The 14940-nt window shown below is 40.8% G+C and overlaps 1 protein-coding gene across 3 annotated transcripts in view; it reads right to left on the bottom strand.

The window, feature by feature from the left end:
• Positions 1-784: 784 nt before the first annotated feature.
• RAPGEF5 (Rap guanine nucleotide exchange factor 5) overlaps positions 785-14940 on the bottom strand; it is a 164788-nt gene continuing 150632 nt past the window's right edge. For all 3 annotated transcript variants that reach the window (XM_074837131.1, XM_074837147.1, XM_074837140.1), the window contains exons 24-26: positions 12324-12388; positions 7825-7879; positions 785-4488 (exon numbers count right to left, since the gene is read on the bottom strand). In XM_074837131.1, coding sequence (XP_074693232.1) covers positions 4370-4488; positions 7825-7879; positions 12324-12388 — 239 coding nt within the window. In that variant the 3' untranslated portion in view covers positions 785-4369. The remainder of the gene's footprint in view (positions 4489-7824; positions 7880-12323; positions 12389-14940) is intronic.

Consider the following 14940-nt stretch of genomic DNA (forward strand, 5'->3'; position numbering starts at 1 on the left):
AGTACCTTTAAACATCATTATAGAGCTGTGTCAACAATTTGGGCTTGTACTGTTTTAATTATTCCAGTTAAAATTCTCCCTACCTGTATTAATATTGCCACAAACACTCTGTAGGCCAGGCTTAAGACTATTTAAGGTGCAGGCACTTAGAGAATTAAGTAGAGCCTATTCGTAAAGCACTTTGAGCAGGCATCACACAGTAAGTACCAAGTGTAATTTCTGTGTGAAATTGCCAGGTTTGGCTTAGTGGTTCTCAGGGTTTGCAGGTGGAAAGGGTGGAAGGACAAGACAAGCCTCAGCTGCATTACAGAGCACTTGCAGCCCATCATGGGTTTTGCCTTCTGTGCTGCAGCCCAGCTGAGTGGGAGAGGAAACGGCACCGGCAGGGATGCCTGACGACAGGGAAAAGCATCTGCTGTCCTCAGTAAGAGGATCAGGTGCCGATAAGCAGACTCTGGAGGATATGAAGATAAGAGTTACACCTTACCTCTCCCATGGGGACTTCTCATGGTGGCTCCAGGCCCCTCAGACTGCACCGTGATGACAAGGCACAGCTGAGACCCCATTAACCTCATCCCTGCTTCTGAAACATTGGTACCAGTGAGTCCCACTGACCAGAGATGGACGAGCAGCTCTGAACAGGGTCAGGCTCCTGAGCCTCTACATGGGTCTGCATCTACCATGCAAATGCAGTGAGGGTTTGTGGAACTACATGACTGGAAGTAAAATACTCCAGTTAGAACAGTAAGTACATGTGATAGGCATGAAGGCACAGAGCCCAGACTTCATTAAGGTAGTTTTTATATTTTTAAAAGCAATATTAAAAAACACTGGAAAATGCAAGATAAATGTAACAGTTGCTTCTACAAGTTTTAACCTTGTATTGCTTGGCCATTTTGACATATAAATTATTGCTTACTAGCTCTCATAAATACACGACACAATAATATGTACAGAGGCAGACAAGCATGGAATATGAAAAAGAAAACATTGGCAACATTAATTCTGGTAAATCAGATTATTTCATACATACCAGGTCTCATAATGGTGGATAACTACTAGCTGTAGTCCCTGAGAAGTTAGGTAAATACCTTGATTTGGGGTTTTCTATTTTATTAACTTTTAATGCAAGCTGACAGCATTACGGCACTCAGAGAGAACGGAACAGGCAGCTGTTCTTACCTCACCTCATTGACTTCATCCCAGTATTTAACAGTGTATAAGATGACAATAAATAGGCTATGCAAATAAATATTACTCTGCTAAAATGTTTAGTATTTACATTTATCTTTGTAATTTTACAGCAGCACATGTCTTGTTATTTCTGGTAACATCTCTTTTTTTTTTTTTTGCCACTGTCACGCAAAAGCAATTTATTTCTGAGATGGGGCTAGAATCAAAAAGCTGTGTTATAGAAACATCTAAATTTGATGCAACAAAATCCCAGACCAAAGAGGTTTAGAGTGACCCAGCTTTTTCCTTTGTCCTCTCTAATTACTGTTCCTAGCTACTAAAGAAAATATGCAGATTATTTAACCCCAGGTGTGATTCTGATAAACTAAACTTGCAAGATTCATGGATTTTATCCTATGTAATGTAATTGCCCTATTGAAGAATTTAAATTAAAAAATCACACAGTATCACCAGTGCTGGACCCTGGCAAAAGCTGTATAGTGTCCCCCTTCCCTTTCACAGTGTTTACTTCTAGTTCTCCCAACCACCACACCTTCAAGCTGCTTGCCAGCCTGCAGCCCAGCTCTGCAATACTTCACCCATTCAACAAAGACTCTGAGGGGCCTTTTTTTTATTAGACATATTAGCTACAGATTTGGGCTATTTGCCTTTTCTGTACGGTAACAGTTAGAAGATCCATATTTTCAGTGTGAAGTTGATGCACCCATGTTGGCCTTTCAGAACAGAAATTTATATCCAAGTTATACAGGCCACTATGAAAACTAGTTTGTGAAGTTTTAAACAGTAGTCTAATTAGCCACAACACACATAACGAAGTTAATGCTGGCTCTGTGCCTTCAAACCGAGTTTATGCCAGCTGCAAGGGGTAGACAACACTTCATTTATTATAGAGTTCCTACTGGTACAAGTTAACCCATCCATTTACTTCAACAATTTTGAACTGGCAGAGTGAGAAGCCTTCAAGGTAGCTCTAGTATGCTTTCAAATCAAAGTCTGAGCACAGAGTCACCTTTCTTCTTTTTTTTTTTTCTTTTTCTCCCTTCTTTAATTTCCTTGTCTTTTATTCTTCTCTGGCACCACTGCTGCTTCACCAGCAGTAACTACCAAAACTATCACAGAGCCAAGTGCAGTGAATTGAGAGAGTCCCACTTTCTCACCCTGAATACCTTCTAATGTTCCCTCTCCCACAGATTTCAACAGAACAACGTATGGACTAGTGTTACACCACATGATCTAAAGCATGCAGGCTGGTCTACATACAGGCTCCAAAAAATAATGCCACAATAAAAAATTTCACAAGGGGGAGCTCAAAACCCAGCAAACCACCCAAGTAATGCGGTTAGGGTGGGGATTCGGGGAATGCTGTAGCCAGAGGAAGAACTGCAATTACACAAGCAGCAAATTGTATCTGGTTTGTGTTCTTACACTGCAAAAAGGAGCCCATTGCAGCTAGTATCCTCATCTGAACAAGTTTTGGTCTGTTTGCACAAAAGAGTTATTTACAGTATGTGCAGTCACATCTACAGAATAACATAGGAAATTTTTACTCCATGGCCAGCAAGAGTTTATTTTTTTTTTCTTTTTACTGGGTAAAAAGAAGATTTTTTTTTCTAAAAAAAAAATCATATAGTATTTGATAATAACAAAGTACAAGCAAATACATTTCTGAAACATCTGTTTCCTTTACAATAGATCTATACAATATGTCACAGATGGGAAAACCGAATGCATTCTACAGATTCCCCCACAGACTACTTGTTAAAGCTGTTTTTTTTTTTTTTTTAAATCCCTTTAAACCAGAGATAACACAATGATGAAGAAGAGCATGCTACTTCAGTATTCCCACATTTGAGTAAAGGAGCATTTTCTTGCAAGTCTTCCTCATGTGGAAAACATACAATAGAGATGGGCAAGCAATGCAGTGTATCATCCCTGCTCTGCAAAGGGACTGTTACCGTGAGTCAGTGTACAAACACGTGCCAGACTGCATAACACACTGCTGTGGCACTCACTCAGTTATTTCAGGGCAACTTCTTAGCACTGAAAACCAGAGCTATCATAACGGTGGTGCTTAGATGTAGGTCAACTGTAGACAAGACTTTAGAAATGCTGCCTCAGTGCACACCCAGAAGTAGTACATTTAGCTACATGAAAAATGGCTAGGGGAGGGGTGTGAGAGGGACAGAAACAGTAAAGGGACCCTGATGCTGAGAGCCCGGTGTGTGTATACAGGTAATTACACTGGTATCCTGTAAGGTGTACCCTTTTGTTCTTTAAAAACTAGAAGTGTGTGCAAGCTAGGTGAAATTTTACCTGCTGGAAGAGTATTTCCAGGAGGTGTTAGGAATGCAGGTGGATCTAGGCATTGCCTCTGAATAGACACCATGGAGGCTGTAATCCAAGCAGAAAACAAAGCTCCTGCTATAGTAATTTATAACACATTAACTGCAGGAGCTGGTACTGTATCTGAGATAACTGAAAGGGAAGGAAATAACATGTTTTCAGTGTACAAACAATTGTGTCCATAAACTGAAACCAAAGTGGATTGGTGCTTACAGTGTGTTTTAGAAAGATTCTTAAGGGGCCATAACAGCATGAACTGTTTACTGCTGACCTCCACATCACGATGCACTCTTGAGTTTCATCTGGTACGCTGATCTTTTATATTCCCATTCTTGGTTGTCCACACTTATCTCAAATACGACTCAGGGGAGCTGCATGGATTGCACAGTATTTTTGGCAACAATACTTGGGCAACCTTGAACTAGTGAGGTACGTACTGCGGTGAACTGAGAACCAATCCCCTGTGGCATGTTGCTTGCTGAAATGTTTTGCTGCTGTGACACGATGATTTCTTTCATTCTAATACTGGCAGAATCTGCATTGAAAGCTACACTGGACCGAACAATATTTTCACAGAAACCAAGCTCCTGAGCTCAAAGGACGCTGCTCCACTCCCTTCCATGCTGGTGACCAGCGGGGATGGCACCAAGCTTGCCCTGCAACTCTGTGAGCAGCTCCTTTGCTGGCTCCTGCCTGATTTTCCTGCACATGTTGTATGAGCTACTGATAAAACTCAGTAAACTGTTCTCATATAGGGAAGCAACATGCTTGGCATAAACATTCACTTAATTCAAAGTGCTGCAGTTACAAGGTTATATGAAGCTGTGTACGCTCACACTCGCGGCTCTATCCTGTGAGAAAGCTCAAACAGAGCTTGCTGGTTGTCGATGACATGCAGGTGATGGACGTATGGCTTCAGCTCATGATGCTCTTTCGAAGGAACTTCATTGCCTGTAAAACAGGAGAAAGAGGATGGATCAGAAAGCTATGCCTTGTGTGTTTCTCTGTCCTTTGCCTTACCAAGTCCCAGCTGTGCCAACCTGTCAGGTACTAAACAGTCACAAGAAAGATGGCTGGTGATCCAAAGGACTTGCTGTTGAAGTGCAGTGCATGAGGCAACAGCTAGATACAGAAAAGGGGAGAAGAAAGAAAGAAGTAGGCAATGCTGGGCAGCCAGCATGCACAAAGGAGCTGACTTCCCAAGTGGAAGATTTACTCCTGCTAACAGTACAGGCAGTCCGTCCCCTGTAAGGATGGTTCAAGGTTTCCTTTGTGCAGCTCTGGCAGCACAACGGGACCTTGAGCAGCAGTGGGCAACCCAGCCTGTAACTTTTAAACAACCTTAACACAAATACATAAGACAGCAGGCCCCGGATAATTTTCTTCAGAGCAGGTGAAAGGTGACAGCGCAGCAGACGGGTAGGAAAGCTCTTCAAAGCTGCTCTGACAGGCCCACGCGTTTTGATCTGTTATGCTTTTGATTTCTGATCTAGTAACAGAGACGAGAGTCATGCTGTCATTTCATGGGAGTTTACACGGCAAGAAGAATTAGCTGTGTAACAGACAAATTGAAGGGTGGCTTGAATAGCAGATGTTTTCTGTTACAAGCTTTGTGCCTGACATTGGCTTGTGTGAACTTGCTGCCTGTGAAATCCCCCAGCATGGCTGGTGACCACCAGAAGTAGAAAACGAAAAGCTAAGCCCATGGCTACGAGACCATTAAGACAAGCAGAGAAAGCAATGAAATATGTTTCCCACACGTTGCTGACTGCTGACAAATGAATGAAGGTTGGAGAGCTCCGTTCGAGTCCATGTCCTCAAGGAATTTTTAATAACATTACCATAAATTAAGGAAGAAAACCCCTCAAAATTCCCCTAACCAATCAGCTTAACTCACACATTCCCTCCCTCTCCTTTGTTTCATTTTCATCCTTTTCTCCATGCTCTCCAGCTACATGAGAAGCTTTCCAGGAACCGACCATCCCACTTGTTTCTGAAGAGCGCTGTATGATGCTGCGTAGGTAACACGGGATGTCAATGCAGCCAGTTCTGCGTGCAGCTGCTAATAGGGCTCCCGAGCAGCTGTTTTTAGGAGCTATTTCTGAGCAGCTATCTAACTTGAGAAATGTGGGAGAGAACAGGACAACATGACAAATTTGTGTCGGGATAGAGAGATGACCTTTTTTTCTGAGGGAATAGGATCCCAGCAGCTGTGCTGAACATACTAAAACACATTTGTATTTCTCATTAACACCTGAAATGACAAAAACTTGAATTATGTTATTTTCTCAGGCTGCTTTGCCTGGTTTTGAAAATGCTATTATTTGTTTTCAGGATTTAGGATATAAAAGTATTATTTCCATTAAAAAGGCATTTCAGTCTTGCTTGGAACCTAACTAGTTTCTAATCCAAAAAGATTTTGGCCTGCAAGCTCAATACACATGATACAGTTCATAAACAATAATAATATTCCTTGCTTAGTTTTGTTTGAATTCTTTCCTACAGTGAGATGCCTGCTGCTCTTAGGCCAATCTGGGAATTGATGCAGTAGAAAGATTCACGTCCCTGAGAGCAAAATAAGCCCACTAGAAAAGGAAACTGTCCATAAAGTCTCAATAAATATTCAGTGAATTCATTTCATGCCTAAACGAATTTAAGGAAAAAAAAAAAGTGCCTCCAGGGATGTCTGTGTAAGCTGCTTTTTAAATGCCAGCTTCACAATAAATCAAGTCTGTGGTAAAATAAAATAACAATCACGTACTTCAAACTACCAGATTATATGATAAATCTCAGGTATTAACCTTGGATTTATGTTGCAACACTTACAAAACCGCTTGGGAAAAAAAAAGGCAAAAAATGAGAAAAAAAGATTTGCAGAGAAGCTGGAAAAAATTCACATCATAAAAACGAACCAATGCTACATTTTATAATGCCAAATAAGAGACATTCTAACTTAGAGGCATGGTTTGGATTAATCAATACTTCCTTCAGTAACTGGTTTAACAGAATAAAAACAAAAGGCACATCCTTCTCCCTCTCCCCCCTCCCTCTCTTATGTATCTCAAAACAACACAAGAACCATAATACTGAGCAGCCTTTGTTTAAAAGAAAGACTGTATGTACACATTGTAATTCTACAGAGCAAATGTTCAGCAAAGCTCTTAACAGTACCTATCATTCTCCAAGGTACATGTATTTATACACAAAATTATTACTATTATTCTTTTTGTCAGAGTCCATGCTGACAGATGCTGAAAATTCAGCTGGAAAAAAGAAATTATTCAAACTCATTTTTCCCCAAGGCTGCAGCACAGTTCTGAACTTCTCTTTGGAAAAGAGGTTTTAGTGGCCTCAATAAATGACATGTTTAGTGGGTTTGGCTTAAAAACTAACCACATCCTAAAGTAGTGTTGTGTTTGTCCTCTTCCTGTGTTTAACCTCTGTGCAGAGAATGAGAAATGCTGAGAAGGAGAAAAACAAGGTTTCTCCTCTGTGAGTAGCAGAACAAAATGACATAGTGTCTTCTGGCATGGTCCCTTAGGGTTGGATTCTCTGGTGGCTAATAAGGTGGAAACACACAAAAGTCTTTTGTGCAGATGAGGCACTTGTGACCATTCCCATCAGCATAGATCCTCCAGTGTCCAAAGCAGGCAGAGCTCTATTTGCAGGCTTCCCCTACCAGAGGTACTAACACAACCCCCTTTTTTCTACCTAGTCAACTATCTTCATGAAACCCACAGGATCTTAGTATCTTTAAGACATCTATCATTTTGCAAAATGTCCTTAAGAACCCAAGCTAAGCAAACAATAGCTCTTGGTGAAAAACCAAGTGAAAAGCTGTGGTGATGAATACCATCTTTTAGCTACTGGAAGCCAAGACAGCTGTGAATCCATTACCAAAACACACAGACTAGCAGGAGACTGAGGTAACTGAGCTATAGCTGGGAAAGAGAGAAACAGCAGCGTACTCAGAGGCCTCCATTACTAAGTGCAGTTGGCACAGCTCTTACACAGTATTTTGAAGAGGCGATAATTTTTGCAGAAAAATAATTGATAAAAAATTTGGAAGCTGTTCCTACAAATAGTTTGTAAAGTAAAGCTTCATCCAACTGTGGTTACCGCTATGTTGATCTTCCAACAATGATGCCCCCTCTTGCCAATTGGTTAAATAATTGTTGACCATGTTTTGCTGCTGTAGTTAACCTGAGCAAGTGGAAAGAAAGCAGGAAAAAAAAAACCCTCAAGGCTGTACAAAGGCAAAATAGGTAGCAAATTTTGGCTACTCACCAAACTGGTTATTTCTGCAATGTCTCAATGACCGAACAGTATCTGCAATCATGTGCTGCAAAGACAAGATATAAAACATCAGTGCAAAAATCTGAGATGGATTCGGGCATTAGAAAAGCCTGAAAAAAATCTCCTTGCCCTACATCGTACAGCAAAAAGCATCTATAGCAAGGTATAAAACGAAGACAGCAGGAGAGAGACTTTGCTCTTTGTCTTAGTGATAATGTATCATGAAACAGGGTTAGTCTAAAAGGTTCTTACTGGTATCACACAGATTAAATGAGAACAACTCCCTAAGAGCCCATGGAAGGTTGTAATGAAAGACAGTCAAACAATTGCTTATTTTTGTTCCTGTGACTTTTATTAAACTGAAAGCCTACAGCAGGGAAGTCCCGTGGATTGGGTGGGTGCTTCTCGATTCAACCCCCAGCTTTAGTGCATTATCCAGGGCATTTGGTAGTCTGGAACCTCTCCTGATCTTCACATGTTGTCTAGCTAGACTGTAAGCCCCTTTGTAGCACAGACTACACCTCAGTGTATACTTGTATAACACCTAGAACAATCAAGCACCAGTATCAGATAGGCCTAAATGCTGCAGAGCAAGCACCCTGACATCTCTGCAGACTCATACCAAATAAGACTATACTCTTTTAAGAAAAGCTGGTGCTAGCAGAAAGTTTAAGTTTGGTTTCTCATTCAGACTCAGGTCTTCAACTTATGAAAACTGGAATTGTTCACTATAAATCAGTGGAATGTGCTCATTTTCACTAGATGTGGCCCATAAAGTTCTTGAGGTATTATTTTTATTTTATAGTTGCTTCTGTTGCAACTCTTCACCAAATCTAGTAACTAATTTAAGCAAATTGCAGTTAGCAGGAATGATATAATACCTCATGGGAACAGTTGATGCGCTTCTCACATCTCCCTCAAAAATAATCAGAGGCTGAAAGGATGAGCTGTCTTGAGCAGAGTATGTTTAAGACCAGAATGACATGGAACAGCTCATCTCTCAACATCCTGGGAGCGGCTTACAAGGCTCCTCCACAGAAAGCTTATCACAAGAGCACGTTTAACAGAAACTTCATATTCCCTGAGTGAATCAAAACAGTTTTTCTTGTTACCCGCTGTGCTTCATTTGCCATGAAATCCTGCAGTCTCTTGTGCTGATGTACTTGCACTGATTATAACGAAGTTCTAATGAGATGATCTAGATTTCATGATCAATAGTACAAGTACTGGGAACGACAACTTCCACCAGTGCTGCAGCTGTGATGCCCTGTGCATTTGACTTTCAGAAGAGAGACTCCACTGTTACACACACTCTCATTCTTTGCTGTTTCTCCTTTGTAGTCAGTAGTGTGGGGGTCCATCCCAACACTTGCTTCTGAAGGTGAAGGTCTGGTAACAGAAGAACCTCCTTCTGTAACGCTCTCTTAAAGCAGAATCCCAAATCTCCTGACTTTAGTAACATAATTAGGCATTTCTCTCTGTCTGTTTTTCAACTTTCTGGGATCCAACTGTAACACTGAAAATCAGCCAATTCATCGGCAAAGCAAATACTATTTCCTGACTGTTTAAACAGGTGTTAGTGTGATGAGTAACACACATTTCTTGTGGCTTTTCAGGCTAACAACTACCTAGGATCATTAACACTCTAACTGAGGACAGCAAAAACTCAGGCTTGGGAGTTGCACAGATATTTGGGGGGTGGGGGTTGAGAATCTTCAGCTGCATGTACACAGTCTTTTACAGCTGAATGTGCTAGGTAAGAAGGTGTTATTTAAAACGGTAACGCCCATTGACTTGTATTAGTTTGCTGGGATGTGGCTAAGACCAGCCATTGCTAAAATATTGATGATGGTTGACTGGAGAAAAAAACCTGAAGAAGCCACGTTTCAGTGAAGCAGCCCAGTAAATACGATGGAAATATCTTGAGATGCAACAGTATAAGACCATATTTTCATTTATTCCTTCAGATTTAGTTGAGGAAGTGGGTATGGTACTAAATATCAATCTAACACTATTCTATTTATCCAACATGGAGTTAAATAAACCACTGCGATCCTTTGAACTGTTGCTAAAACTAGGTAACGTTCCTGAGACAAAAGATCATTTCATTTTGTTCTCTTTGCAAATTCCCTTCTTTATATTTTGAATTAACTTTGTCTTCACTGCAACCATGTCATGTCAAATCAAATTCAGTTACGGTAAGATTGTTGAGGCCATGATGGTCAAAGAATATAAAAGAAGAAGGGATTGTAGGGAGAGAGAATTATCTTTTACTAAACCAACTGATATAGCTGGGAGAAACAATGGTTCAGACTGACAAGTCCTCCCTCAAGTGAGATGTTTAATGCAGAAATGAAATATTTCAAAATACTGATCCAAATGAAACCATGAGAAACCATCTTTGCTTTGAAATTCCTAAGCAGAAATTCTATGCATTTATGACACTGAGTAAGTTCCTTCCCCAAAGCAGTAATCTGCTATGGTAGAACAATTCTTTTCTTCTTTTTCTCCAACAGCAAATTAGCAGGTGAGGTTCAGTGGCTTGATCCAAACCAAGCAGGACTCAATGTCAATCCTAATTTTTCTCAGCAGAGGCCAGAAAGTGCTCAGCACAGTATAGAGCACCAAGGAAGATGTTCTTCCTTGAGACAAAGCCCCTATAATTAGAAAAGAAACATGAACTGATGTATACGTGATCATGTGTGATGCACCTTGTTAGTATGTTCATGCCCACTGACTAAATACCTTAGCATCCAAATGAACCAATGTAATACATGTACTGCCTGAGTTTCCACTATACTCATATTGAAATCTCTCCTAAGCACCCACTTCCTAAGCTTGCACTATTGCCTGCATTCATATGTACACAGGTCTCCGTGAGACAGCACATTCCTGAGGGCATGATCTGACTAATAATTTGGAGGAAGTGTCAGTTTGAACAACCCTCACCCCAGCACCATCACCTCAGACTCTCCCCTCCCCCCCCATTTAAAATGCCCATTATCCATTTGCATGGAAAAGGTGAAATCCTGGTTCACTGAAGTCAATTAGCAAAGCTCCCACTGCCTCTGGAGACACAACGGTGACAGAAAAGATAGGAAATCTTACCCAGCAAGCCCAACATACATTAAATATATACATGATTAAACAACAAACAAACAAACTAACAAGCTCTGGCTAAGACTGGAACAAGAATCAGATCCTACATATTCACTAAATAAATATATGGGCCAGGGGGGGGATTTTAGTAACAATTACTGTGCATCAAGAGCTAGTTTAATTTACATGTTAATTGGATGTACTTCCAAGAGGCAATGAAGAAGAACATGCTAATGAGTTTTATGCAAACACCTAAAGGTCAAACAGTTAATGGACTTGGGACAAGAAAACCTTTCATCAAATGCAAATCAGTGTTCTTGTAAACTCTGCAACAAGAAAAGGTAGAGAAATCAAATAGAAAACACAAAAAGAGGAGCTCAGGTTCAAAAGTCAAAGTCTACATCTGCTTGCAAGTTGAAAGACAACATACATTATGATAGGATGTGAAAATAAGTTCAACATCTGGTTCACCAATAACTCCATGGTTGCATGTTCATTCTCAAACAAGTATAAACCCATGGAGAAAATAGTTGGGAACAATTCACCAGGCACAGCCATCTGAACTAACAGTCCCGTGGCACATCTAGAGCAACTGGAAAGAACATTTTGCTTTCTTGATCAAATGTTCCAGGCCAACAAAAAACCCAAATGTTTCTCCACTCCACCACTGTTCAGATATATATAAACTGTGGCTTTCAGTGCTACAAAAATGTTATCAACAAAGAAATGAAATATGTAAATCAGATAACTCAAACCTCTATCAGTAATATCATGCCAGAGTAGATGTCATATGTCTAGAGTAGATGTGGCCAAAGATACAGTGTCAGTGAGTGCCCTTCTACAGTGGTATTTACTTTAAGTATTTAGTTTAATTCAGATTTTAGTCATTATTTTCTTCATCATCTAACCTAGAACAAAAATTTTGCTTTCATTTCAGATCCCTGGAATTAGCAAACCAGTGGCAAGTGATATACTAGAGAAACCTTTTCTTTAGTGCCTTGAGAAAAAAAAATAAACATAATTCAGAGGAAGCTGAAGCAGGAGAAATAGTCTACAAGGTGGTGCAAAGGCATAGATCTCACTGGGGAAAAAAAAAAAAAAAAAAAAAAGAGTAGACTGTGTGGCAGTGATGCTGGCCACCACTGGCTTAGCCATTTTACAAAGAAGTGGGCGAAGGAGTGAGAAGAGAGAGGAGCAGAGGAAAGGGGCAGGGGAGATAGACTGTTGGCTGGTTTATCCTGCTTGCTCTTTTTAGCCCTGTTTATTTCTTCCCACTCATTTCTTCTTGACTAAGCCAGAAGAAAACCTTTTTGTCTTACAAGGTAAGGAAGGGAAAGGGAAGAAGAAAACGTGAATCTCTTTCAAAAACAGGAAGGACAAAATTAACTTACCAGCTTTTCAAAATTAACAAGGTTATCCAGAAAAGTTTTATTTCCTTCATGGATGAATGTTACATCTGAAAAAAATAAAGGAAAAATAATTATTTTTCAGAGCTTCATTGTTTAAAACAAAGAAATAAAATGACTAAACAGCAACAAAAAGAAAAAAAGAGGAAAATATCCCATTAAGGATTGACACAATACCTTATAACAGTGGAACAAAAGCCTGGTATAATGATGACATGCAGAGATTATTAAATAACACCACTATGTACACATCATTGTAACAAGAGAATTTTCAAGTGGAAGATTTCTTACCAAACTAAACTAAATTTCTTAGATTTCTTACTAAACCTGGTCTGTGTTACTTCTGGGGTGCATATCATACAGAGGATGGCTGGGAGCAGGCAGGGGCATCCAGAGGGATGGCCCTGCATGGCATGCCTGCTCTCCGCACCCTGCGGCACCGATCTGACCACGCTGCCCCTGGCTGTGTCTGGGCTGCGGCTGGCCAGTTGCTGAGCCCAGAGCTCCATGGGGGCAAAGCTATCAGATGCTGGAGTTGACTCTGATACCCCTTCTTCTCTCTCTGTGGGACACAATGACTCTAACATCCTCTCCAGAGACACAGGCTACAGCAATGGCCAGCTGGGGAGGTTAAACAGAAGCCACCAAACTGAAGTTCAAAGCCTTGAAATAAGCATTATGGTTAGGGAAAAAACACTTTTACACAGTGTTGCTGGAGAGAATTTATAAAGGCAACAAAAAGGTCAGTGAGAGGAAAAGGAAAAGGTCTATATTTGGCTCCAGGAAGGGAGCGGAACACAGTGTAATGAACTGGAGCAGAGGAAATATCACGTGAAACAAATTTGCTAACTTAAGATTACAATTAAAACAGTAGTTTGAGGTCATTTTCTCCATTTTTATAATGCATATTATGACACAAAGTGTGACCTATCTCAGACATGAAGCATCAAGGACATGGATAGATTCCCAGAGGGGGCTGAAGCTCTGACTCTGATTGTGCACCCTCCAGGTTACTGAAAATACTAGCAGGAGCACAACCACCATGTCCCCTATCAGCTCTCTCCTGGATCTGTGGGTACCCAGTAGTACCAGGAGGAGATAGCACCATTGTAACAAGAAAGGACTCCTATACCATTCCTTCTTAAAAGTCACAGCTGTGTCTGCCAGCAGGCAAACGGCAACATTGGCAGAGGTGCCAACCCCCAACCCACCAGTCTAACTGTGCATCTCAGCATTTCTCCTGTGCTCATCTCTAGGACTCCCTCTGATGACCACTTGGTCTCCCTAGTTTCATGGGATTTTAGGACTGGGAACCTGCAACTGATGCTGGGGGATGCTTTGTCACCCCACCACCTTCATCCTCCCCCAAAACAGCCAACCTGATTTACTTCCTCTTGTTTCAAAGACTTGTTCTGTGCCTGAGGGGCATTTTGTAATTGCTTAGAAAAGAAATGTTAATGGCTTCACATACTGGTGGAAACCCAGGGCTGGGAGGCATTAGGCAGAGCTCTGTGTGAGGGGTGATGGAGAACTCCCGCACCCCCAGGGCAGCTGGGCTGGGGGCTGCCTCCCGGCGACGGCCACGGCCACGCTGAGCAAGTGCAGATGCCATCAGCACCTCCCTGCCCCTGCAGAGGATCCTTAAAATCCAGGGGAAAGGAGGGAGAGAGCCCCCTATACCTCCTCTGCTGGGCTGCTTTGGGGCATTCTGGGAAAGGGACGGGAAAAGGACACGGCTTCAGGACACAGGCATTACTTGTCTCTGTATCAATGCACTTAAAAACTGTCAGTCACGTCTAATAGAGAACTTCTACTGGAAGCAGAAATTTCCACACAGCTTTTTAAGTCAATGACAGCAACGTGTATATCTCTGAGGGTGGAAGGAACAGAAATTTGCTTTGCAGCCAACAACTAAGAGTCTAGATAAATTCAGCGGAGCAGAAAATTGCATCCGAGCTAGGTTGTAAGGGTATATCACAGTATTTTATTACACATTTGAAAAATCTGCCTGATTTTCAGAAGTTGTATCTGTGTGCTGTAAGAGAGCTCTGTATTTAATTAACTTTAAAAGAATACTCTAAAGTTATTTTTCATAATTAAAGTTTATTAATGATTTCAGTTTTTCTAGAAACTACTTCTGTTTCTCTTATGCTGAAATACTGTCATTTGTTGCATTACGAATGATTTCTATGCTATCCATGCTTATTTTATTGGTCTTGGAAATAGTGTTAATACAAACATGCCTGACATGAAGTCCTACATACTGTGCAATACTTTGGTAATTACCAACCGTGGCAACATCTCCTTATGGATCACTGTATTGAAGAAAATTACTGTAATAATGTGCAAAGTCTTCTTGCTATCTCCAATACATTTTTGAGACATGAATGCTGCTTACGCACATGTTTTTACACACTATATTGTAGTGCTGTGCAAACATCATTGCTACAAGTTACTTATTTATGTTTGCTGCCTTTGTTTGGAGGCAAGACATACTTGAGAACACTTAAAAAATATTGATTTTGAAGCCCTGATAATCGTATCCATCTGAATTAATGCAAACTCCTTTGATGCGTGCAAAGAGAGGAAGTGCCTGATGGCT

The sequence above is a fragment of the Strix aluco genome, chromosome 1 (assembly GCF_031877795.1).
Source record: "Strix aluco isolate bStrAlu1 chromosome 1, bStrAlu1.hap1, whole genome shotgun sequence".
Classification (NCBI taxonomy): Eukaryota; Metazoa; Chordata; class Aves; order Strigiformes; family Strigidae; genus Strix; species Strix aluco.